The sequence below is a fragment of the Callionymus lyra genome, chromosome 6, assembly GCF_982586985.1.
Source record: "Callionymus lyra chromosome 6, fCalLyr1.hap1.1, whole genome shotgun sequence".
Classification (NCBI taxonomy): Eukaryota; Metazoa; Chordata; class Actinopteri; order Syngnathiformes; family Callionymidae; genus Callionymus; species Callionymus lyra.
In genome coordinates, this window is record NC_141823.1 from 17,758,789 (window position 1) to 17,786,728 (window position 27,940).

General features: G+C 36.9%; 1 protein-coding gene across 1 annotated transcript; it reads left to right on the top strand.

Moving 5' to 3' along the window:
• Positions 1 to 100: 100 nt before the first annotated feature.
• LOC148076598 (uncharacterized) lies at positions 101 to 27,935 on the top strand. The gene is made up of 27 exons (XM_087793192.1): positions 101 to 180; positions 8,686 to 8,756; positions 8,832 to 8,901; positions 9,713 to 9,819; positions 10,006 to 10,036; positions 10,916 to 11,029; positions 11,130 to 11,259; positions 12,965 to 13,109; positions 16,335 to 16,452; positions 16,548 to 16,684; positions 16,837 to 16,984; positions 17,049 to 17,654; positions 18,760 to 19,035; positions 19,994 to 20,108; positions 21,312 to 21,473; positions 21,558 to 21,724; positions 21,970 to 22,009; positions 23,411 to 23,436; positions 23,525 to 23,632; positions 23,704 to 23,796; positions 24,299 to 24,447; positions 24,605 to 24,649; positions 24,796 to 24,848; positions 25,361 to 25,526; positions 25,595 to 25,771; positions 27,275 to 27,377; positions 27,682 to 27,935. The coding sequence occupies exons 1-27, from the start codon at positions 112 to 114 to the stop codon at positions 27,733 to 27,735; spliced, it is 3,480 nt and encodes a 1,159-aa protein (XP_087649318.1). The 5' UTR covers positions 101 to 111; the 3' UTR covers positions 27,736 to 27,935.
• The last annotated feature ends 5 nt before the right edge of the window (positions 27,936 to 27,940 follow it).

Here is a 27,940-nt window from a genome sequence, read left to right on the forward strand (position 1 = left end):
CTGCAGCCACACGACGGTGAGTCACAGACGGACGAAAGTTCACTTGCAGGTGCAGAAGAAGTGAATTTTTTTTTTGTTTGTTTGTTCTGGATTAGAGAGAGTTGTGAAAGTATGGAGTGGCGCCAGAAGACGAGGTTCAGCTGTGCGGAGGCTTTTAACGAGGCGCGACGCTGGATTGAGGTACAGACTTAAGAGTTTGCTAACTCGGTGTTTGTGTCCAAATATCATGGATAAATGATTCTAAAACTAAGCTTGAGGTGTAAACGAACTTATAAACTCTTCACGGAACAATTTAAATCGCCGGTTATTTCAGTTTTTGTCTTAAAGAGCGTCATATATGTACAAGCATTTAGCATCACAAAACATGTTTGCTAATTGTCGTAAATAACGGAAGCCACATGAGACCAAATTTATTTTTATTTTTCAGATTTATTTAACTTCTTGTAACTTTTGTGAAAATGTCTTGCACCTCAAAATAAATGGAGATAATATTGACATCATATTTAGAATAAAGGGTCATTTATCGGTCAATGTTTTACACAAAAGGATAATGAATACATTTCTGCCATAGTAAGGTTTATTTTATGTTGATATTTCCTTATTTACTATTCTAACTTGCCTTGTTTTCTAAGGTTTTTCAACATAGTTTTGCTCTTCACTCCTCTTTTTTGGATTGACGGCTTCTAACAACTATATTTCCCCAAATATCATGGATAAATTATCCTAAAACTAAGCTTGAGGTGTAAACGAACTTATAAACTCTTCACGGAACAATTTAAATCGCCGGTTATTTCAGTTTTTGTCTTAAAGAGCGTCATATATGTAAAGGATTTAGCATCACAAAACATGTTTGCTAATTGTCGTAAATAACGGAAGCCACATGAGACCAAATTTATTTTTTTATTTTTTTATATTATTTTTCAGATTTATTTAACTTTTTGTAACTTTTGTGAAAATGTCTTGCCCCTCAAAATAAATAAATAAAATATTAACATCATTTAGAATAAAGGGTTATTTTTCGGTAATTTTCTTACACAAAATTATAATAAATATATTTCTGCCATAGTAAGGTTTATTTTATGTTGATATTTCCTTATTTACTATTCTTACTTGCTTTGTTTTCTAAAGTTTTTCAACATAGTTTTGCTCTTCACTCCTCTTTTTTGGATTGACGGCTCCTAACAACTATATTTCCCCAAATATCATGGATAAATGATCCTAAAACTAAGCTTGAGGTGTAAACGAACTTATAAACTCTTCACGGAACAATTTAAATCGCAGGGTATTTCAGTTTTTGTCCTAAAGAGCGTCATATGTAAAGGATTTAGCATCACTAAACATGTTTGCTAATTGTCATAACTAACGGAAGCCACATGAGACCAAATGTATTTATTTTTATTAAAACATTTTTTTTTCAGATTTATTTAACTTTTTGTAACTTGTGAAAATGTCTTGCCCCCCAAAATAAATAAATACAATATTAACATCATTTAGAATAAAGGGTTATTTTTCGGTAATTTTCTTACACAAAATTATAATAAATATATTTCTGCCATAGTAAGGTTTATTTTATGTTGATATATTTACTTATTTACTATTCTTACTTGCTTTGTTTTCTAAAGTTTTTCAACATAGTTTTGCTCTTCACTCCTCTTTTTTGGATTGACGGCTCCTAACAACTATATTTCCCCAAATATCATGGATAAATGATCCTAAAACTAAGCTTGAGGTGTAAACAAACTTATAAACTCTTGACGGAACCATTTAAATCGCCAGTTATTTCAGTTTTTGTCTTAAAGAGCATCATATATGTACAAGCATTTAGCATCACAAAACATGTTTGCTTATTGTCGTAAAAAACGGATGCCTCATGAGACCAAATTTAGTTTATGAATTTATTATTTTGGCAAATGATTTATATGCAGATTTACTTTGTTTATGAATTAATCTATATTATTTTGGATAAAGTGACTGTTCTTCTTTATTTTTATTAGTACGCATTTCATAAATTCATATTTTAAATTACTTTAAAGCAACTTTATATTCATGTTATTATATTTAGATTCTTAAAATGCCCTTTTCCAATTTATTCATTACATATTTTCATAACCTGTGCCATGACCAGATTTTCACATTTAAATAGGTTCGCTGGCACCACATTACAAGATCCGTCAATATAATGCTGAGGCCCCTGGTAGTTTTGAGCTGACCCTTGTAAGTGTGTAGCTGTGTGTGTGTCCAGCGGCGGACATTCATACACTCCCAGTTGATCTTACCCATTTAAAATCTGTATTCGTGTTTAGCCCGCCCTGAAGGAGAACAGTCGAGTGCACTGACGGGGTTGTACAGGTAGTTAATTTTGGAGGTCAACACCAGAGGACTCTCTGTCAACCCAAGTTCTTTGCTTGCTTCTTGATGGTTTCTGTCAGAAAAAAAATATTTTAAGGAATGTGGAGGTGGAAGAGGTCAGTGAGGCACAGGGGGGACCTCACTGAATGTTTTTAAATTGATCTGACCGATGAACTGTAAAGGATGCCACTGAATTAAGAGGTTCAAAGGAGGTAAAGTCAACATTTTGGAGATGCAAAGAAACTTTTATTTACTTGTCAAATAAACGACTCCTGTGGAAAATGTCATATTTAAATGAGTTTTACAGAAAACCTCAGCAACATGCACCCTGCACAAGCCATTTGTGTCAACAAAAATGTGAATCCTATTTTTTTACGCAAGTTTTAATCTTCAAATGGACTGGCTTGTGTTGAGAGTTTTTGATGCGCTGCATCAAATGGCTGCAGAATATTAGTTTCAGTGAAGAGTGGAAGACCTCAGCGGTTCATTCGCTTCCGCTGCCTCCAGCCACGATCTAGACAAACAACAATCAAAACTTTTGGAATTGTTGACTGGAGTGAAAATAATTGCCTGTGGAGAGGGGCGGCTGTCTTTCCACATCAGGACGGCTGCATCACCGAACGGCACTGGACAATACACACTGACTTCAGTTGGCTTGTTGCAGACCAAACAGTCTTGTGTACGCAATTAAAATCATCAGACGTTTTAAAAAAAAAAAAAAAGATTTCTTGGATAAAGCTGAAAGAGGGATACAAGTCATCAGGGTTCCATTGGATCCTTAAAGTATTAAAGGGCATTAAATTTATGAATCTAAAATCAAGGCCTTAATTCTCATGGAAATCTCTTCAATTTTGTTTCAAAAGATTTAAAAAATCTGAACACACAAGTAAGAATTGATACGCATTTAAAATTTCCCAAAAGGGTTCTCTTAAAGGTATATTTATATATTTCTTAAAGGACAACTAAAGTGGAAACTCCACTTTCCTAAAATACTCGATGTTTTAGAGAGGAAGACTTGAAACATGCGTCACGATGAGGAACATTCTGCATCTTTAAGTTATTGCTTTATAAACTTTTCCATCATAAATCAAGGCAAATGAGAGGTTACGAGAGTGCATCCCATTAGGGCTTCACTCCTCCTTCAGCCAGCTGTTATCGCATCCACTTTGTTTGATACAATGAGTCCCCTGGAGGTGAAGAATTCTTGGATCGATTATTCATGGTGGCAAACTTCAATGTTTGACCAATCACAGCAGAATGGGTGTGGTTATGGTAAAGAAGATTTAAGCAAAGGTTAAATTAAGTTTTCAATATGTGAAAACATAAATAAGATATTGGGTTCAAATTGAACTATCAGGGATATGTAACTATAGATCTAGAAGGGATCAAAAAGTTATATCTAATTTATTTTCAAAATTAGTTTTTGTATAACTATACTTTTTTTTTCCCTTAAATCATTTACAGGTTTACTCTAATGTCAACTTCCCTCAATCCCAATAGTGGACTAACAAAACAGTGATGGAGATTTGCCTTCCAATCAACATATTCTATGAGGATTAAAGTTGTACCAGACAACGTTTATGAGGCACCATATATTTTCTGCTAGAATTCTTCTAAATGTTTTTTTTTAGTCTTATATTTAATTTTAGAATTAAATCATTACTTTTTTGAGTATTGTTTTGATTGTTTAAGCGCTTTGTGACCCTGGTCTAGAAAAGCGCTATATAAATAAATATTACTTACTTACTTACTTACTTGAAAGGTATTTAATTTGCCATTAGATATTGGAACCCTGGACGTGCTTTCATTGGCGCCGCTGAAATGTTTTCTTTGTGCTTGGTTCTGTTTTTCTATCGCTTATTTTGTGTTATCTTCTTTTTTGCCTTTTTCAGTGAAAGGGCGCCGTAAAATACCTCTGCAAATAAGAATTCAGAAGTACGCCAGCCTGATCTGCCGTTATTAATTCAAAATGCACAACAAAGCTTCAATCTTGCGCTGCTTGAGCACAGACTCTAAATGATGTTTTGGTTGCTGTATCAGCAACTCTGCCGTGATAATGAAACTATAAATTAAACTCAATCATAACAACATAATGGCTGTGTATCACTTTCAATTCCTGTTTACCAGCCACTGCTTTCAAATCCATTCGCACAGACCTCAACAAGAGGGTCGTTACGTCTCAGAACCTTTAACAGCCTCTGACCGGCTTAAAATGTCCGTGTGGTGGTTTGAGAGTTGTGCATCCTCGGAAGGGTCATGTTGTATTTACAGATAGACTTTTAAACTGTGTCAATAGCTAGAGCAAAGGTTTTTCGAAACGCTCACTCGGTGTAGAGTTTTCAGAGATTTTACTTTTTAACGATGAGGTGAAAAATGTATCTGCTGGAATCTATACGGCATAAATGTTGGAGTCCCTAACAGAAATAAATGCCTGTAAAAACAGGGTGAATGCAGCACTTTAGCTTGGCAATCTAGGGCTCATTTATTTTCACGTTTCTTTGTTGAAGTCGTCTGTTGGCTCTCGTCGACTGCTTAATGTGAAGCGGCTATGAGGTTTTGTCCTGCTGCAATTGTGGAGGATGTTGTTGTAAAGGAAATAAAAATGAATAAATTGTGGTCGTTATCGTCTGCAGCAAATTGTAATCCTTAAATCATAACCCGGGAACAATAGTTGTAGAATGTGAGCGCTCAATGTTGGCCAACTGTAAATGGGCCCATTAATGTCAATTGTGCCTGAATGGATCATTATGAGAATTCTTTTGGCAGTGGGCCCATTCCAATTTTGCCCATCCATCTTCCCTCCCTGCCAAATGTGGGAATAGACGTGTCCGTACATGGCAGCGGAGATGTGATCCGCAGCGCATTTGGGCAAATGATTTGAACAGTACCCAGTAGCAACAGGCAATAGGAATATGCACACACTTGCATATGTGATATGATTATGTTTTATTCATGTCGTCACACTTGGGGACTATTTTTCTCTCTGGCAAGTTTAGTTACTATTGTTTCATTGTTATGCTTCCTCATGTCTCGCATAATAAAATGCTATATTTGACTGTGGAATAAAAAGCACTCCTTTTTCAAGTTCCCATTTTGCGCAAAACTGACTAATTTTCAGTGATTTCTCTTCTTTGATCCCTCAGGTTGTAAGTCAAATGTTATAACGAAACTGTCCATGCATTCTTGAGTTGACGCATGATTTCAGAAGAACTCTACCAAGAAGTTTTCGTTGAGCCTTTTTGAATTTTGTATGGTTTTCTGTAGGCTACTTGGATGGTTCCTCCCGAACAATCCAATCGCCTCATTTATTAAGAATTATCCCAACTCACTAAAAATTTGTCACTGATGGTGACGACTTGTGCAATATTTTTCTACACGTGTAGTCTAGGGTTGAAACTGGTTATGCATCCTTGTGCTTTATAACCACTACATGATTCTGTCTCTCTTCGAACACCTCCTAATTCAATAACGGAAAAGCCCTTCCAATAGTTATCATAGAAAAAAAAAGTATTCTTGTGGAATCAAATATTTATTTAATATTGGCGTAATTGAGGACTTTAAAGGACATGTTGAATGATGGGTATATATTTGTATATAATATTGTATTCATTTTATATAATATCGACTATACCATGTCTTACCGACTTCTGAACTGCTTGACTAAATTGTTTGAAAATTAGCACGTAGAAAACTGACTGCTCATTGAAGGTGATACAAAGGAAACTTTGTGTCACTATAACAAAGTTGAATTTGAGCAATTTTGTTCATTGTAATATGGCTCAAAGGGAGGCAGGAGGAAATACAAATCCAATGTCCAATGAAATGTATAAAATAAACGAGACAGAATATAATATAATTTTTTTCCTTTAATTTAATTGAAGGCCAATAATCTACTCGTCCCACTATCATCTCTTAGTTTTGTGTAATTTGGATAATAATTTACAAAATATTTATCTTAAAGTGCAGTGTTTGGATTTATTGGTCTCTTTATTTAGCTTTATTATGGCAAATGAAGATAATGTCACCTGTTGCCTATTGTTTTACCAGGAGTATTGGAAATTTTTAATATTGAACAATATTTGCCCATTTCCATTTGATCAAATTAGAATAAATAAGATATAAGCTTCACAAAGTACACAAACACCACTTTCCTTGAATGAGTAAATCTTTAATTTCTTTCAGTAAATCGTTACTATAAAAAGGATCATCGAGTATTTCTAAGGTGTTAATGAAACACTTTGTACTAGTACTGTGAATGATAAAACTGGTTTGAGGATCCTTTTGATGCTTCTCCCATAAACCTGCTGTTAGAGAAACTCAAGGCAGTTTTTTTTTTTTTTTTACATATTCACTTTTGGTTTAAACAACACTGCTTAATTAATGAATCCATTCATTCTTTTTATAAAACGGGTGCATTTTAAAACATAAAATCCCCAAAAGATGAGCAAAGACGATCTATTTTAAGACCTTCGATAAACAAAAGTCGCAGCCATAACTCCTTTTTAATTTGAACCATTTGTCTTTCAGAAGATGAATTCAGTCATTCAATTCCAGAAATAATCCTCATTAAATTATGTCAAAACATTCTTTGTTTTCCTGTCTCTCATATAAGAAAATATAGATTTGTCATTTTATTAAACATTTAGGGTATTAAGAATCTTAAGGGGGTATAAATTGTCCTCAACTAACTAAGCTAGCAAAAAATATTCTACTTAATTTGACATTTTTGATGAGCTCTTTAATGGGCTGGACATAAAAGGCAGTGGTTTCATTGATGGCCTATTAAATCCAAATGTTCTTTCAGCTGTTGTGATATAGGAGGGTTATGTTTTTTTTTATATAAGCCGAAGGAAAAATAAAATGTTTTGCACATTTTAACGACCTTTATCAAAATGACACACACACAGATGCGCAGCCAGTTCAATTCCAAGTTGATGCACCTTTAGAAAACCTGGGTCATGTCTGTGTTTTTGTTTACCTAGTGCTTGTTGGTTTCCTCTCACTACCGTACAACAGTTGATTGATGGCTCATTGTTGTCCACAGGTGTAAGACTGCTTTCCTTAATGGGTTCTGTGATGGAGTCACGACCTGTGTAGCTGGATATTTCTACTGGTATCTAGTAGGGGTGTTAGAAAATATTGATATATCATGATATTCTTTTCCACAATACAGTATCGATATTCGATTAGAATGTATGTTTGTTTCCTTTTTTCGCTTGCAAATAATATTTTGTACAATCATACTGTTTTTGAGGTTTATAGTACAATAATGTGTGTGAAATTAATTCTGTTGCAATTTGTAATTGCATTTCTTTTTCGGGAAACTGGATTTCTAGTACAAAGCAGACGATAGTTTCTTTAATATAAGAACAAAGTGCAAATAAAAGAACAAATCGCAATGTGCAACACTTGGCCATTAGATGGCCACAGTCACTACGTCCCTCCCAGCTAAATGAACATTGAAATCCCGGCAATTTTCTGAGAACAAGAGGATACAGTCAGCTTTGGTTTCAAAACGAGTGAAAGCGGTTACAAATTCATTAAGAGTCATAAGTTGTTAAATTCTGCAACACCAGCGTCAAGTACTCGGACAGTACAACAAATGCAACCTTGTTCCCACAGAATCATTATATATGGTGTTGTTGACCCTGTATCGTGATACTCATCGATTCTTGCCAATGCACAAAGCTAGTATCCAGAGATGATGCCTGCATGTTATTGTGTACTTATGCCAAAGTCAATCTCATTACATACCAAAATAGATCTGTCAAAGTTTGGGTAGAATTTAAAGGGAAGAGGCGAAAGTCCTCCGTGATTCACGGGGACGATTATTTATAAAATGACCAATTATAATTAGGTTCCACAGCACGGACATTCAGAGTATCTAAACCACTCGGACGTCCTCATAATGCAATGTTTGTATAATTCCACTGAGAGGAAGCCTGATTGCCAACTCTACCAAAAACGTATTGTGGCGGCAGATTCCTGGAGGGACTAATTAGAGAGAAGAATAGATGAGGCCCCGTTGTTGGTCGCACAGCCCAACCTTTAATAGGCCCGTTTGTATGCCCTCGTTACAAACCCTGCCGTCTCCATACTTCCGTCATTGGTCAGCAGTGTTATGACTTGAATATCTACACGTCACAAATGGTTATATATAGTTTATTAAAATGATATTCCTTTCTCTAGTCGGTTTTAATTAAATTAAACTTTTGTGTTGATAGGCCACACAAGTGCGACTTGAAACGAGCTGCTCAAGTTGTGAACTGACAATTATAGCACAGCAGCGTGAGAAGGTAAAACCCACTTGAGACTCGTTTTGTTTTTCAATTTTAGGAGGTGACTGGCAAATCTTTTGGGTGCAGGGATTTCCGCGCTGCTCTAGAGAATGGAGTTCTACTTTGCAAGTAAGTCTCGTTATCTGAGTTGCCTAACAAAACAGAAAAAAAAAAGAACAAAACTAATTTATTTGTGTGTTAAAGCCTGATCAACCAATTGAAACCTGGAATTATCAAAAGAGTCAACAGACTTTCTACACCTATTGCAGGACTGGTGAGTACAAGTGTTCATTCCTTTCCAAAAAGGTTGTTTTTCAGTTTGAAAATGATGCGATGTTGATGAAAAATAGGGCAGAGACCGCCCTCTAGTGGGCTGTGAAAGTAATGACACTGCTTCATGAAACTTTATCGGACATCACTAGTTTTCAGGAACACAATTGGTTAAATTCTGACTCAAAAATCTCATACAACATGATTTATTATTCAAACAGACATTGGTCTATTGGAGATACTGTGTGTACGTTTTTACTGTACATCTGAGCAACGTATTTCAGTGCTGAATTGACTTGTCAAAAGTAAAATAAATGGCAGGGAGAATCTACTTGGAATGTAAATCCTGCCTAGAACAAACATTTATCGGACAAATGTAAGAAATGCACCTTTTAAAGTTTGCAACCGATTTGTTTCTCAGATTTAGGTTGACATTCTGAAAAGGTACAAAGAGCTTCTAAATTGAACGTCCTGTTTTTGAAATGAGTTTTCCGACTTGAGACCAAAGTTTTTTGTTTTTTTGTTTGTTTTTATGGTATTTCACCTGATCATAAAATAAACTTGTTCGGTTTTAAGTTTTATATATCCATTTTGGAGCATATTTCTGTAGCAATATAAAAGGTAAAATGAAGGGGAAAAAGTTATATAGATGGATCATTCCTTTGATTGGGTTAGTCATCATGATCTTGACCTTGGAGACAATCCGATCTTTCTTAAGCTACATCAGTCAAAGTCAAACAAAAGTACATTTCATTAATGTGTTCAGTGACCTCCAGATGTCCTCCAGGTGATCAATCTCTCTGTCTCTCTCACAGGACAATGTAAGTGTTTTCTTAAAAGCGTGCGACAAACTTGGACTCAACGAGTCCCAACTGTTCCACCCTGGTGACCTGCAGGACTTGTCCACTCGTGTCACTCTCAGGTGCTGTTTTTGTGGCATTTCTTAGGTTTCCAAAAACTCAATTTTACATGTTACGTACTCAATGGATTTACTATAGTGCCTTGTCAAGACTGGTCACTTCACAAATTAATCTTATCTTTTTCCTTAAGATTGACATGAGCAACAAGTTGTAGAATCACATTGATGAAAGACTGTTTTTATTCACAGAAGAGATGAAAGTAATCGAAGACTGAAAAACGTAAGTAGTATGTTTTGGGTTTTATTCAATTTTCACAGTTCTCTAACTTCTTTTTAAGCAGTTTTGCTCTAATTTGCTAGTATTGACCACTAACAATGTTGGTAGAATCTTCTTCTCTTTAAGGGTACTAGCCTAACTAAAGAAAAAAGCATGTATGAAATCAATGTTTCTACCTTTACAAGCTAACATCCTGAACTACAAGTGTTATTTTTCCCATCATGCTTTGCTAAAACCGCTCATTATCCTACCTAGTGTACCAGAACGAGGTGAGGGCTTTAGAGAGCATGAGCCTATGCTGCACATGCTTGTGTGCCCCCCTGGTATTTTACATGCTATTCAAGTGGAGGTTGTTGTACGATTATCATGGGAAGCCTCATTTGAATCACACAAAGCAGACAATTTAGAGCCAGTAATGAGGCTGCATATCTCCTCTTCCTCTGGACTGGAGATTTCTTTTTTTTTTTTTTTTTTTCCACAAACCAACCGGGGTCAAATATGGTGTCCAGAGAAATTCAGAAAATTGTGACAGAAGTCTTTGGAATCATGGCAAAAAAAAACATTTACACAACATTGCTAATGAATCATTCTGTAGAATCCCGACAAAACTCCATTAAAAATGAGCTTTAAAGAATAATATTGCATGTACCTACTTTCCTGTATATTCCAAAAAAAGTTGATGCATGTTGAGTTCTTCTTGTTTCTGTTCCTATTTTAGTATTGGTGATGTGGTTTTAATCCATTTGGTGATTACATGTGATCTATTTTGAACCAGTTTAAATCAGAAGAAGCAATGGATGTTTAGTCAAGAGCTTTAGTGTTAATTTTTTATCAGTCATCATATCTTATGAAATGATACATGTTTGTTTCCTGAACTTTCAGGTTCTCATCACAATCTACTGGCTGGGTCGTAAAGCTCACCTGGACGTGTTCTATAATGGTCCTCAGCTCAACTTCAGGGCCTTCGAAGGGCTCCTTGGGTTGGCGTTGTCGAAGGTTTGCTACTTTTTACTTTTAGTAATTTGTTTATTTACATCTTCATTAACAAATGTTTGCGGCTCTCCACAAGTTTATTTGCCTCTGTATCTTACTCTAGGTCCTGGACGAGAGCAGTAATGTGTTTATAAAGACTGAGGATTCGCGGCGGACACTGAGCTTTACCAGGGAAAATTCTGTGGACAGCGTTGAATCTGTGGAGCTCCGGCTCCCCCACAACAACAGTGAAGGTTATTTTCAAATATTGATTTGTTTGATGATTTGGTAAACAAGTGATCCTTTTTTTTCTTTTTTTTAAGATCAATATTTCTAAGAGGCATTTTTTAATCTTGTCATTATTGAGTTTCAACCGATTATTCTGGTCTGTTTGTGACTTTTATTCATCAGCAGTGAGGCATTTTAATTTATGCCTCAATCTTGGCACACGGGAACCCTATACAGTTTAACAACAGAATACAAGCAGCCGTTTGATGACCAGCCAATAGTATGTGCTGATCCCACATCAGCTCGCTTGCATTTAGCAATATAAATGGATCTAACTCTTGTGTTGCTCAGATCTGGCGTGTCAATCTTGCACTAATTGGACTTTTTGTTCGTCTTTTTCGGGCATATATCCAACTGGGAAGAGACCTCGGAGAAAACCCAGGCCATTTAAGAGAGACAGGGTCTCCCGCCTTGAGGATTATTTTTCTGGGCCTCTTTGCTCTCGGTGCTGCCCCCGGGACTTGACATTGGTTAAGTGGTAGAAGGATTGATTTTTGCATTCAAAAATCAATTTGACTGCAAATCATCCTCACTGCTTCACTATTAATGTAATTGGTAGATTTTTTTGTTATCAATTCTATTATAATATTTAAATTATTATTGTCAGCTGTTTGAGCTTCTTTTCAAACTAAATCACAAGCCATTAATTCTTGCTATGATGTGAATGGAAGTACATCAGTTTAATTGGAAATTTAAATGATTGAATTTAAGGTTTCCAGTGTTAAAACTTTTTTTAAATGTATTAAAATGTTGTTTGGGTTTTTTAAGCATTGAATAATTGTTTTTAATAATTCACAAAATTCTATATTCTTTTTTTTTTTTAATTTATATAAAAATATATTTTTACACATTGTTTGATTTTTCTAATCCAGATAATTCACAAATACATTTTCTATTCGATAAAATAATTGAAAATAAACCAACTATTCAACCATTTCAATATATAAATTATTGAATCCAATTATTTGAGACAAATTTCAGTGCTTAAAAAATTATTTCATTCAAAAAGTTGAACCATTTAATATGCTAAAAGTACTGATATACTTCTATATATGCGTGTTTTTTAAAAATGTAAATTAATGGTTTTTCTATTATGAGCTTAAGTGTAACACTTGTTAAAAAATGTTTTACACAGATGGACATGAAAATGTTTACATTCTTTAGAAGTTTGTGTCATTACTTACCAGCTTAATACCTGGATTGAACGTTGCCTGTTCTGTGGGTTCATGTGCGACGTGAGTTCAGACTAGAAAAAAATATAGATTACTTACTTGTTGTCTCATTTCTGGTTTCAAAAACACAATATCCAGCTTGTTTTAAACACTTAATAAATACCGGTGTTATTTTTCCATAATCACATGTCTCGATAAGGCAAAACAAGACTTTCTATCAACTGGCATCCATTTCTCATCTTGTCATCTCCCTGCCATGCTGCAGACGTCATTGATGGATTGTTGCAAGTTTCACACAGCGGTAATGAAATGCTGTGGCCTGAGAGGGTTGTATTAGTGGCTCCATGATCCATTAAGCCCGAGCTGCATGAGGAGTCAAGTGTGTCTGCTAAAAGGTTCCGGCAAAAGTTTTTCCTCTTTTTCTCTCCTGATACCTTTTTTTTCCCTGTGCTGTTTAATTCTTCTGGTTTGATTGTCGGGCTTTTTTTTTTTTCTGTAGGTTGTGGGAGTGACGCCGAGGCTGAGCAGGTGTTTAGGATGCAGACCACCCAACAGTCATCCCAGCAGACCAAAGGTTGCATCCAGACGCCTCTGCTGAGGAGGAGATGCGCGGGGAAGGAGGGCGAAACCAGCCCTTTCTCAAGGTATTGAACATGTTTGGCAGCTTTTCCTAAAAAGGTCAAACGCGGCTCAGTCAGAAGATGGATCAGCATGATTAAATCTAGTGTTGGTTTGGAGTCCAATAGCTTATTTGTGTTGTTGTGTGCATGGACTGCTTTGCTTAAACCCAGGTTTTTAATGAACATGTATTTGAATTTGTACACGTGTATGAAAGCATGCGAACATGTCTGTGTTCTGCCTTTACACACCGTTGTCTCGCTCTTTTCAACCATCGCCATCGATAAAGTGACTCTAAATTCACTGCAGCAAAAGCGTTCGCTTTCCTCAATTCGATGAAGAGCTCTTCCTTCACGCGCTCTGTGATGAAGACTCCGACTCCGGCGCCGAGGCTGACCCCGTATGTGACGATTGGTACGCTCGTCGTATTCAGCAGACCCTCCGCCAGACTTCCCCCAATGTCAACTTTGATCGCTTTCTGCCAAAATTTTGGACGCCGGAGGAGGAGATTCACGTGCGCACCATTTACCTGGGCTCCCAGAAGCGTCCGTGGTATCGTAAAATGCTGCGAGTAAGGTTTGTTGTCTTTCTGGCTCCTCTTATGGCTTAAAGTTTCGCTAAACTTTATTTGATGTCTATTAATCATGACTTAACACTTGTGATGGTATTAAGTTTAAGGCACTTTATTTGACGCTTGTTTATGTTTAAGGCACTTGCTTATTTGACATGTAAAACTGACGGCACCACCTACTGATTTCTTAAGATTAAGACACTGCTTCATGAAGCTTCACCAGCCCCACATCACTAAACTCTGCTTAGCTTGAACTTAACGCAAACCTTTATTAACTCCTGCATTGGAGTGAACAATATTTTGATTATTGACGTGATCTTAAATTGCTTGATAAAACATAACCGAGCATGCTTTACTCACCTATCTAGCTTGTTTTCTTTATCTGATATTGACCCAAGTTCACCTTTTATTCCCTCTCTCCTTCGCAGTGTCAAGCTTCATGCTCCACTGAAGAGTCATGTTTGACCTCCTCTAATGGGTTGACACGTCTGCAGAAGTAAACATCTGCTGTATCTGAAGAGCTTTAAACGCCTCTTGGAAGTGGCTACTTCTGAAAATCTTCACCCCTGACTCCAGTCTGACTCGATATATTGCTTCTAATTAATGTTTTACATTTTGAAATGCAGGATTTGCACCTTTCATTTAGCTTTGGAAATGAGGTTTTCGGCTTGACCGCAATAGTTTTAAGATGATGACTCATGCTGCGGCTGACCAAACATTGTTGGAGCTCAATAAAATATGAATTATCAGAAATTGGTCCATGCTTTGTATTCTGCTTTTAATGTTTTTGTTTCTGAATACCAACTTGTTTAACTCTGATGGGATTCTTTTTATTATTCATTGTCTCTTCCCCTCTTCTTTTTCTTTCTTGTATTTGCAAATATTCAGATTTCCATATTGTAATTGAAAATATCTGGCAAACAGCAAATTTGTCTTAAAACTAAATATTTTCTTTGGCAAATCCAACTCAGACTTTCACTAAATTCTGTTAATTTAAGCAAAAAAAATGCTGTTAAGTCTCAATATTTGATTCAAACTATACAAATGTACATTTATGAGGAGCCAACAAACTTTCTTCGGATAATTCTCCACAATTTGATTAAGTTAATAATAATGAAATTATGAAAATGTTACATGTTAGAACATGTCACCGTTACCTCTCCTCCCTGAGAGACGACGATCTTCCATTAGCGTCAGAGATGTACGACACCTACTGCCTGTTTCATTCTTCACATTTTCACAGTGGTTAAATGAGTTTGGCTGTCAGACCTTGCTGGAGGCTGCTGGAATGCTCCGCTGCCTTCAGCAGCGCAATATTTTATAACAAGTTATTGTGTTTTTCTCCAGACTGTCTCGAGCTTGCAACTCACCTCTTGCACTTGACTGGCAATTCTGTGGCACGGATGCTAAACAGAGTTTATCTGTGGTTCACATGTCAATCATTCCACACTTTGCAATATCATTGCATTTAACTTTGACAACTAAAGGCCATATATTGATTTATGCAGCTATGTTTAATCAATAAATAGTCTGCATATTATCAACACTGGGATACACATCAATTTTGTTCGTGCAGCTATAGATGATAGAAAAATCTATTTGGTTGAATGATTTTGAATATATACTTATTTTGATTTATACTACAAAAAAACTTGTATACTCACATACTTCTGCCAGTGAGATGTTATAAAACTGATAACGTTCTAAAAATGGGGATGTGGACTTGTGGAAACACAATTTATTTTAATTTTTTTTACATTGTCTTGCCAAGTTGTTGTTTCATTTTTCCTAAAAAATTGTTGTCTTTACAGTTACACATCGATTATCACTTTTGCTATGTTACATGACATTATAAAGCTTCTGAAATCAAATATTAACTGAAATCTAATGGATTTGAATGGGAAATGTGTGTGTTTTTTTTTTTTAAGTAAATGCAGTGAGCAACAGAAATTATTATTTATATTTAGATTAAACATTTTCTTTTCGAAAATAAAATGATAAAGCTTGACCAAGGAGCTCCCTTTACATTAAGTAAATAAGAAAGAAAGAAGGAAAAAAAAAACTGCTTATAGTTGATCAACTTTAGTCTTAACAACTACACCATCGACAGTTCATTTATATTCATTCATATTATGTTCAAATCTTACCAATATCTTAAGGTCTCAAACATCATCGAAATGTAGAATATATTTATTTACTAAGTAAGTTTAAATTACTTTATTGAGTCGATAGTATTTTATTAAGTCTGTGTTATATAAAGTCTGAGTCTATCCATTTTTGCTAGTTATTGGCAGGCCTTGGAAAAGGATCTAGTGAATGATGAAAAGTTCAAAACCTTTCTAATCCGGACCCGCAGATGGAGAAAATAAAGACAGAAAAAAAGAGTATAGAGACGGGCAGAAGAGTCCAGGGACGGCCATGGAGAGAAATCTAGATCAGTTCACATGGTCAACATCAAGGCTAATGACTCATTTCAGTTGACAATCATCTGAAGAGTTTTCTTTGAATCTTAATGGATTTTAAAATGATCCCTTTTTTTTTTTTCTTGTAACTTGAAAATAAATCATTTGATGTGGTACAAAGCCAACACTTCCACAATAATTTATCTTAACTCAAGACACTTTTTCACCTATTATAGAAATTAAAACACTAATTTTCTGTTTTCTTTATTCTTCAAAAGGAGCAAATCTCTGAGTGACATCCCAAGGGCTTACCCTGCGTGCAGAATTTCCGGAGGAAGTGCCAGTTTTGATATAAGCGAAGATAAGAATGCAGACGGTGAAGCTCAATGGCAAGATGTAAGTTGATTAAACCTAAATTCAGAACAGCTTGTTGGAGGGAAAACAGCTGGTCAAATAAACTGTAATGAAACACATTTGCACACTCGTTTCAGGACCTAACCAAGTGGAAAAACCGCCGCAGAAGCACAAAGTCAGATCGCCGCGGCAAGTCACAGGACAGAGAACATGTTATCAATCAAATGACCAATGGAGGTTTATCTCGCGCTGAAAATGGCGGTAAACAAAAAAGGTAATGATCCGAATGTTTTAGAAATGTTGGTCTGAAAGATACAAGGTTGGTTCATCCTGGGCTAGCAGCCTGCCGTAGTCGCTTCATGTAATCCAACTCTGCTCCCGTTTTCCTTTTTATTTAATTGCCTCTTCTTCCCTTACGTGACCAAGCCACAGGGACCAGCTGTCACTGCACGAACAGACACACTCCAGCTCCTCCTCACCTCCATCTAAATCCTCAACACTGCGGACAAACCTTCGAGGTCGGCTGGACCGCGGCACTGCAGTAGAAGTTCTCGGCCCGCAAGTTTCCCCAAAGGTAGGTGGGCGTCCTTTATGTGTTTTTATAAAATGTAACCGTGACTATGTTGTGATGCTTCCAGGCGCTGATGTCTGGGATTACGCCCGCCTCCGAGGGGAACCTTTCAATGGAGGAGAACCTTTGTCCTTCCTTGGCTTCAAGTGGAAAACAAGCGACCACTCCATCTTTGGATTCTCCTTTCACCTCTCAGACACTAGAGAGGGCTCACGCCAGTTCAACCTCTCTCCCGCCCATGATGGATGGCATTCCTTCCCAGACCACGTTACAAGAACAAACCCCATCTTTAATAACCTCTACGCTGTCAATTAAAACAAACTGCACGGCCGTCACCGACACCCCAGCCGCCGAGTCGGGTCACAACAAACTCACTTTCCACATGAAGCCCAAAAGTCCGACCGACGCAGCTCCCAGAGTTTTCCTGTCGGACAGTAAGCGGGCGAAGTCTGAAGCGAAGGGCGGAGGCGTGACTTTGGAAACTGATGCACAACAGATTGAAGACCTCAAAGCTAACCGAGGCCGTAGATGTAAATCTGGAGTCTGGTCTTCGTCCGCCAGTCTTCCTCGTGGTTACCGCAGATCGGAGGGATCGTCTCGTCTGACCTCTGTCATAACGGCACGACCGTTTGGAACCATCTCAAGAGGGTCGTCCATGCCGAGGCTGTTTAATGTAAGATGAATCTTTTTTTTTCCTTTTCTTGAATTACTTACTTAATTACGTACAAGTTTTGGTGGAAATTCTGTGTAATATTGATTGATATTGTAACCCGTTTGTTTTTGATGAGACAAAATGATGACTTTAACTATAAAAGGTCATTTTAAAAGTTTCATTACATTTATAATAAATTAGTACAATGAATAGTATATACCTTTTTAAATGTTAATTATTTATATTTGACAACTTGAAAATCCTGGATTGCTGACCTCGAATAATATTTGATTTAATTTACTTTTTAGCAATGAACTTGCTTGCACCACACACTCACAGTAGTAACAAGGGAAATGTGCTTAAGGTCTGCTTTCAGCAGTGTCATATTCTTCAAAATATTTGTGGATCCAGATGGTAATTCAAAAAGATGCACGCGGACAACAATACAACTTCTTGGCAATGTTATTGCCCTTTTCATTTTTCTCATTTCCTTTTGTTTTCTTATCATATAAAATGTTATTCATAATTAGCAACATTTATACACCAAAAAACGCTTGCACATTGATTGGTAAATTATTAAAAAGATTTGTGGATCCAGATGGTAAAAAAGGTATATGTTGGTGACATCTTAAATTGAGTTATTTTGTGAGCAGGCCAACATATGAATGCTGACAACCATATAACCTCCTTGGCAGAGGTAATTATTTGAACTTGTACTAGTTTTTCTATTTTTTTTTCTCTAGTGTAATTAATGTGCATATAAACGGAGAGGAGGCAAGCATTCCATCTTACCCTCTCTGAAGAATGATTTCCCAGCTACTTGTTTTGCTTTGCATATTCCCTAAAGATCTCTTAGTGCAGTTTGGTGTAATTGGGTGAGGTAAGTCGGATAAGCCGTGGCTGTAATTAGGACATTTGTGTGTGTTGTTTGTGAGTTGCTGGCTCATTAAAAATAGAGATGCTGCAGACCAAAGTCAACACGTAGCAAATGGTTTCACACTTCTGTGTATCTGTTTGTTGATGTTTCAGTTTTGTCGCCTTGTGCTATTACTGCCCTGTTAGTTTTTCTTTCCATCCTTCCAGGGCCCTCTTTTTAAGTGTGTTGTTGTTGTTGTTTTATTTGTAGGGGGACGACAGCCAGTGTCTGAATAGCGACAAAGGGGGGTCTCATTACCACACCACAGGCTCGCTGTTTAAAAGACCAGATGAAAGTTCCCATCATAAGAGGCTCTACCACACAAACCAACTGAAGGAAAATGGCCACGATAAGGGTTCAATGTCCGACGACCAGTCGTCGATAAACCATCATCAGAACTACGTTCCAGCTCGACACCCGATCCAGAAGGTTCTGAAGACTGATGTCAAAAACCACACTTCCCCAAATGATGTCACCATTGATCAGGTATGAAGTCTTTGTTAAATGTTGAACATTAGGAATAAAATGTTGTGCATGCAAGCAAGAAAAGAAGCATTATACTGTTACACATGTATATTATTTGAATTAATCCAATTAAACAAAGTAAGAGATATTTAATCATCTTGTTGATGATTTTATATGAGAAAGCAGTCATTATCTGTTTTTAAACCTCTTTAAATGCCCACTTTTCACCTCCAATAAAAGTCAAGTTGTATGTTAAAAGATTATTCTTATGGATGACATAACCTTTCAACCTCAAGCATTGATCTGTATTTATTTCAGACTTTCCTTTGACATTAACTGATGGATGTTCTACTTAAATAATTTCCTACATAATATCACTTCACATCAGGGTTGAAAACACAAATAATAAGTTCAGGTAAATTTCAGTTTGTCTTTTTTACATTTTTAGCATTCTCCTCAACTACTGTATTTTCATAAATGGGTGGTGAAGTTTAATTTAACGATTCCCAAAGAGAAAATAATATAAAATAGTGTGGACACTTGCCTGCTTTACCTCTATGTTTAAGTGATGTCACATAAGAAAACGGTGTCTTTGGAATAGCCTGAACATGTCAGCATTATTATTATTATTATTACAAATTATCGGGTGGTGTATAAAAGTGCAAAGCAAAAATCATTTTCTCAAAGCCTAAGCTCTAAACGGTAAGAAAATTTAGTTTTCAATTAATTTATTGCCAATTATTGTTCTCTTGTCAAACTTTACTTTCACCTCCATCATTGGATAGTTTTATTGAACACTCCAAACGCTGCTTCAAAACCACCGCGCTGCCCGACACATGTAGCGATGATGTACCGCGGCGAGGCGAACACCATCATCACTCGCTGCGTCTTATCTGAGCAGCCGTCCAGTGTATCTGGTTTCCACCGTGAAGCACAGGACATTGGATCAATGGGTGTCAACTTTGCGTGTGTGTTTCAGGCGTGTCAGTGCGACATGCGGGTGAGTCTCAGTCTCAAACCCAACAGCAGACCTGACTTCGGTTTCCACACACACTGGGGCTCTACTGGTGTGAGAATCGACTTCATCCAGCCAGGTAGAGTTAAACTTATTGTCTTTTCTTTAAGCTTTGCTCGACTTGGATTCTAACATTTCTGTGTGATTGTCTGGAAGCTTGACAATATAATGGCCTTTTAGAACTTTATGAGGGAGGATCATTTTTTTAAATGTACTTTCTCCTTATATTATTGTTATTTGCTAATTAAATGTATAAAGAAGACAAACTGCATAATAGAGCTGTGTGGTTGTAAAGATTATGTGATGACATAAAATAGAATGAAAGAATAGAAATTAAACATGGGTCTTAAGGGATTATTCATTAGAAAAAAACTTTATACAATTATTATTATTGTTCATAATAAGACTACATGATCAGTGACTATACGTTTATCAGATATATTTTAACTATACATGTATAGGAAGAGAACACGGTCAATGTTTTTTCAATATAATTGTTTTCAATAAATTGGTAATTAAATACTAAATGATCATCTGTGAGGGTAATTGTAAAATGATGAAAAACAAAAGAAATTAAGGGCACAATCCACTGAGCTATAAAAGTAAGGACATTGTTTCATGGAGCATATAATCATGAGCATTATATGCATTTTTTGTTACTTTATTGTAATACCTCTTACTTTATTGATCTCATTTTATTTGCTGTATATTTTTTATTACATTGTTTTATTCGGAACTGTAACCACCGGAAGAGAAACACTGAGAATAAAAGTCTTCTGATTCTGATATACAACTTTTACATATATGCTCACAAATAGTAACCCTGGTGTTGTCTCTGGGTCAAGGTGACCCAGTGACCCGAAAACAAATTTGGTGAACTAACTCTGCCAGCTTCAAGGATGCAAAGTCCAGGTCATTGGTTCTGAGGAAGTGGAATGTCACAGACAACTTCCACTTCAAGTTGGGACAACATCAGATCCCACCGTTCACAGAGAAGCCCGTAAAGAGCCTTTAACTGCAGCCTGAATGACGTTCACATTGACCCAGAGATAACACAAGTTAAACTTAAATTCTTCAACAGAAAATTAAATATTTTCAAACGGTGTTGGTTTCGCTCTCTGTCATAAAGCGGAAACTCGCAGGCTTGTGATTTAAAAGGCAAACATGAATATTTAAAGTGGCTCGACAGAGGTGTCAATTACTCACAGTGTAGTTTTGTTTTACCCAGACTAGTGTCCGACCACACGGGAGGAGTAAAACGTCTCCTTTTTGCTATTATCAGGCAGTCCAGCAGAACTCTGCCAGCTCCGCGTGGATGATGAGATTGTAGCCGTCGATGGCGTCTCTGTGATACATCTGAGCCACAAGCAGTGGGAGGAAAAACTGACCTCTGCCCTCCGAGCTGGCAGTCTGAGCATGGACATTCGGCGATACGGCAAAAAGGGTAAAAATATATAAACAACCTTTTTTTTTTTTTTTTTTTCATTGAGGTTTCTTGTGCAAAGCTGTGTTTGATGTTTTTAATCAGACTGGAGGAACGGTGAGGAGAATCTTCACAACCTATCCGGTCAGACAAGGATGACCCTGAATCTGACGGCGGTGACTCCGGCGCTGATAAGTCTCCAGGATCCTCGTTCTACACCTGCTGCTGTGACGGAAGACACTGTTGAACAATCCAGCAAGCAGAAGAACAATGCAAGTCGTCCTCTCTCTCTCTCTCTCTATCTCTCTCTCTCTTGCTGGTGTGAGCCAGAATAATGTTTACCACACATTTGCTGCTTAATGACATTTATTATGAAGAGAATGAACATCTTACCGCTTTAAATTTGGCTAAAAGTGAAATTACATTTTCCGTCTTGAAGATGACGTTTGTTGCACTGAATATAAAATCATAGATGTTATCAAGTCGATACATATTTATGTTTTTTTTTCTCTTGCAGCTGCTTCACGATGCAGTAAATCCAAACTCAAGCCCCAAAGGTAGAAAAAGATCAACATATATTCTTTATTATTAATGATTACGAATGAAAACTATATCAATATCAACTGAAACATGTTTTGTTGTTTTAAAAATGTACAGAATTATCAATAAGTACATTAAACTCTATTGAAGCAGTACTCGTGGACACGGCAGTGAAATGTTCTAGTCTCTAACCAGCATTTGAACCTCATAAATACATTTCATGGATGATGTAATCCTTGCATCACTCAGGGAGTCGTTATTGATTTGTTAATTTGATCGCGGTTCCTGCTAATTCCACTTCTGTCTTCTGGCTCCACAGGAATCAGCTCGTGGGTTTACTTATGTGGTAAATGTTTGGTGTGAGAAGTTTTTGTTTCTTCAAGTGGATTCATTCAACTTTTGCACTTTACTTGTGTGTATATATATATTTATTTTTTTTAAAAGATAAGAATAAGCTATCTGCAAGGACTGTAGCAAGACACTAATCTCTCGAAACTATATATTCAGTTTTTGATACCATATATTACGATACATTTCAGTGCCAGCCAAAATGGTTCCAAAAAAATTAAACAAGATGTCACTAAAATTCGATCTCTTTTGATTAAATTAATGGAACTAAAAGTCAAAATATGTCCCAACATCAGCTTTAAAAGCAGCTGCAGTTGACTGTATCCTCTCATTCTCAGTCATTTTTGGGATCTTGCAGGATTAGATCTTTCTTTTAGCTGAAGAGGTAAAACAAGTAGTAATGCAAAACAAAAATGAACAACCGCTGTGAATATTGGCGTGTAAATTGTAAATATTTTATGTTACAATTGACACTTATTTAAAATATGAACCAGCAACTAACTGATACAAAAAAAAATAGATACAGTGCTGTTGAATATCAATACTGTAACATAAACATTTTTTCGATATACAATATATTGATTTTTTTTTTTTTTACTAAAAACCCTTTTCTCTAGAGTATTGTCTAAAATGTAATTGTTTGGATTCAAATTGTTTAAATATCGTGTATTATACAAGCCTGTGTATAAAACTTAAATCGGTGTGAAACAATAATTTAGAGAGAAATTATGAGTAGAAGATTGTAGTTGAATATAAATGTTTAATTGCAGCCTAATGTGAAACACTGTCAGTGTCTGACTGTACCTCAACAATGACATACAAATACATGACATTTAAAATGATCAATCTTTTAGCGATGAAATAAAAGGTTTTTAGGAGAGGAATTTTCAACCAACATTTACACTTAGATAAAACCTTTTTATTGATGCTGATCCCACTATCTTTTTGTAAAGTGTTGATGTTGATGGCTACATGATTGTTGATTTAAGTCCTTTAAACAAGTGTGCGTTTGCCGTGTTTTTAATCGGTTATTTGATGTTCGTAAACCTGAACCATTTCTCCTTCTATAGGTGGTTCTGAATCTGCGATATCAGACGTAAGTCTCCCTCTATTTGTTGCTTGTTTGTGGTGAAGAGTTCATCGGCGGTTCTGCTCGAGTGCACACTTTGTTTGTTGCTCACCAGCTCCAGGTCCCCTCGCTCAGCCCCTCCTCCTCCAGCTGGTCCTGGGACCATGAGCAGGACCGCAGGCGGCAGGAGAAGTGGCAGGAAGAGCAGGAGCGCCTCCTACAGGTCAACATAATCAGTCGAAAACATGTGGAGGAAAAAACATTTATTTATTTTATTTCCTGTAACATCTTCAGGAGCAGTACCAGAGGGACCAGCAGAGACTGGAGGAAGAGTGGGCGAAAGATCAACAAGACACAAGTGTCAGAGAAGAGTATCAAAAAACTAAGGTATGAAGGCACTGGTTTACAAGTTCATGATAATACAAGTTATTATTGTTGATCTTTGAATAAATAACTACGAAGATGCACAAAATTAAACTTGTTTTGCTCCGTTAATAAAGATCGCATATTTTTAACTATATAACATTAATATATTTATATATTTATATAGACCAAAATAAACAAGTTTAATTTAAGTAATTAAAAAAAAAAACTTTGAAGTACATTAAAATATATCCAATATAACATGATGTAGCCAAATCAGCTTTAAGAATTAAATAAATACAAAATAAAGACACTATTTCAAACAAAATGTTTTTATTAAATTACTTTTTTGCTAGTTTTCAGTTGCTTCATCAATAAAACATAATATAAAAATGAAATATAAACATACAATTTCTATTAATTCATGCAGTCATTCTATAGCTTCTTTGTACATAGTTTATTAATAAACATACGTTTTGTATCATAAATAATTCATTTTGATCTTGTTTTTCATGCATGTGTGCAGAGCACCATTGATGTGAGGAATGGTGTCGACGCCACAGATTCATGTCTGTATGTGAACGGCCTGACAAACCTCCCCATCAAAGAAGAGCCTGGTCCTGACAGAGAAGTGCATCCAGAGATCCAACCAGTGAAAAGTGAAGCGAAGGACTGGTGATTATGTTAATCTTTCCTAACATGCTACTTGTATTTATTCAACACGCCTCCCTGTTTATCTGACTTGTTGTGATCTTCTTTTTGCCTGCTGCTCTGCTGCCGACTCGGCTGCTCTTCACACTGCTTGTGTTGCCTGTGGCGGCCGATGCTGCAGGGCTGACGGCTCCTATGGTTTCTCTCAGCTGTCTCCCGCTCACAGGTCAGACGATGCTTGGCTCAGATTCTGCTCAGTCTGCACCTCCACTGCCTTTGGTCGCAGACGGATCGCGTTTGAGATGGAAAATAAGTCGGATTTAAATATTCATTTACAGATGAAGTCATGGTTTGTTTGGTTGTTTTCTGCAGGGCAAAGTCGTTGTCGACTTCAGTGTTACTCGGCCCCCACAGACATCCAAGAGGTAAATCGATTTTCTTATTTGGTTAAGATGGAAAATAACTGGAGCTGAACTTTTCAGAGACTGAACATGTTCCAAGGATTCTTAAATGGTCTTAAAATACATTACATTAATGCATTTAACTTGTCATTACAGTGTCTTAAATCCATTTTCCAAAAGTTTAAAAAAAAAAAAGTGAGACGGTTTGTTTTAAATCTCAAGAATGTTGGTAACTTTGATTGATCAAAAGAATATAATTTGCAGATTATCAGGACAGTCGCTAACAAACAAGTGAGTTTTTTTTTCAGTTGACTAAAACTTATTTAGTTTGAAAATATATAAAAAATACATTTTCTTTTTTTTTATTTAGTTGAAGGCTTTTAAATTCAATTTAAGACCAACTTGAAAATCAAAGTCCTTGAACTTAAGCTGCAGGAACCCTTCTTACGTCTTCCCTCGAAGGGATGCCCACGGGCCCAGTTGGCAGGGATTTATCCCTTGTGTTTTGGTTCTAAAAACCATCCCGACTCCTTCAGGTGATGAGAAAAGAAGACTCCCCGTGTCGAACGCTGAGCAGGAGCGAAAACGGATTCTGGAGGAGATGAAGAAGCGGACGCAGCTTCTGACCGACAGCAGCTGGATTCGCCAGCGCAGCAGCACCTTCTACAAAGAGCCCATTTTCGTTGGCGTTCCTCTGAAGAGGCGAGTCCCGGTGATTTGGATCGCGTTTCGTTTAGATGTGGGGATCATTGAGTGTATATTCTCTGCAGGTACGAGTCCCTCGACAACATCGACTCGACGTGTCATCCGGTCTCCTCGACCACGTTTAGCTACCAACGGCCGCACTCTGGCGCCGGAGGCTTCTGCGGCCCCAGCAGGAACTCCTTCTCCCGCTACAGCATCGGAGGAACCTTCCCTCCCAGAGCCACGTCCACGGAGCAGAGCAGGTAGTTCGGAGCACAGCGTGTGATGAGTTGTTGCTTCTGTGACGTGTCAACATGTGACGCCTCAGGGCGGCGAGTGGCGGACGATGTTGCAGTGTGTGTGAGCGTGACGTTGGTAGTGGGCCGTCACTGGTCATTGAGGCTCTTGATCTCTGCTTCCACGTGAACTGTTTCCAGGTGAGAGACTCCTGATCGTAGGTGTGGAGGAACTGGTTATAACCGGATGCATGTTGTCTCACTGTGGTGGGTGTTTTGGGAGTTAATAGAACCAGTGGTCCACAGCCTTTTTCTTGCACCCAAGATCGAAACATGTAAATATATTTACACAGACAGACCTTCAGATTAAAACAACGTTTTTTTTTTTACTGGTTGTGCATTTTAGTAAAGCCCTGGACTGGTTTATCAGCTACAAGATGGATCCATACAGTTTGTTTTACCCACTTTCACTATTTAAGAGGATTCATTTTTTAGGAAACTAACCAAAAACGGCCTTATATCAACTCTGAGAAAATCTGTTCATTTTTCAAAATAAAACACCATCTTTTTGCAGCCCTGTATCAAATGTTGCAAACCACTTGAAAAACCTTAATAGTTGACATTTATTTGAATTTATCTTTGATCTGGTGCTAATAAACAATAAAAATGAAACATTTTAATCATGTCATCAATAAAACCTATTTCATAGTAACTCTGTGAATAATCTCAATAGGAGTCTGTTTTAATCACATTTCCATGTTAGATGGAATGTCAAACTCAAAAGAAAGGGAAACATTTGGTCTTAGACTTGATCCTATTTCCTTATTTCGACATTTGACATGTGACAAAAGGAACCAAAACTAAAATTTACAACCGTATTTTTACTCATCGAAATCAAACTTTTAAATTAAATTTTGCAAAACTCAACAGGTGGTCTGTGCTCTACTTTCTTCACCACTTGCTTCAGTGAGCCTCAGTTGAGATCTACTGTTGGAAATTGTGCCTCTGAGTGAGTTGTTGCTGAGTTATTTGTTTTGAATTCAATCCAATCGATTTGTTAAAGCGTTGAATCTGACGGCTCTGAAGCATGACTTGTCCATGCATCTTTTTTTTCCATTTATAAAATAATGCAAGTCACACCAGCATGTTAGTTATTAAAGTAAAAATCACAACCTAAACTCCGAAATTCAACAAAGTCCTGTGGATCAAGACAAACACATCAGAGAAGGATTGACCCACTCGTTCTTCCGAGTCAGTTCCAGTTCTCTGCTGCAATCTTTTCTTTTAGGACGTTATTGTGAAAACCTCAGCAGCAGGCAAACTGCCGACCAGAGTTCTCCTGCGGGTCATTAGCGCGTCGTCGTGGAAGTTGATTCATTCCTTACTTTCAAAACTTTTCCACCTCACCTTCATCTTTCTCGAGCCCTGTGTGGCGCTGGTGTAAAATGTACCACTGTGGTTTTAAGGACTTAACAAAAGCTTCAGTGTGTATATTTTTAACACATCAATATTGCCACCCCCCCCCCACAGTGTGTGGGCTGCAACAGACCTCTCAGAAGAACAGAAACAGGAATCCAAGTGCGGATCCGACACAGGATGCCATACTGCGAGGCCTGCTATTTCCAGCTCAAGTGTGAGTGCTGCTCCTCGTGTGAAAATGGCCTTTACTTTCCTCCAAAATCTTTCTTTCTTTAGCCTCAATGTTTTTTCAGTTCAGTCTTCTTCATCACCGCCTGGTTTAGGATTCACATGAGCACTTGTTTCTCTTAAAAATCTCCTCTTTACCACATTAATCGCTGTTCTAGTACTTTCATCTCCTGTCTAAATCTCCCCGTAAATTATTCTGTTTTTATATAAATGTTTACTTAATTTTTACATTTTGCAAATGGACAATATTTAAGCGTCACGCTAACTTGGTTTGTTCTCTTTTATTCCAGGCATTCCCAGCACCTCACCAGAAGGATTTAATCCACATGAATGAATTAAAATAACCGCATTATAATGTATTGTCTGTTTAAGAAGTGTTTTGTTTTTAATCGCTGCCACAACATTAAAATAAATATGAAATAAAGTTGTAAAGAGTAGAGCTTAACTATTTTCTGTTAGTATTTCTAGCATCGGTCAAAGTCTTGTGTGTTAGACGGATTCAAAACGATTGGTTTATCAGTTAATGTAAAGTTTCACCGACTCACTTTT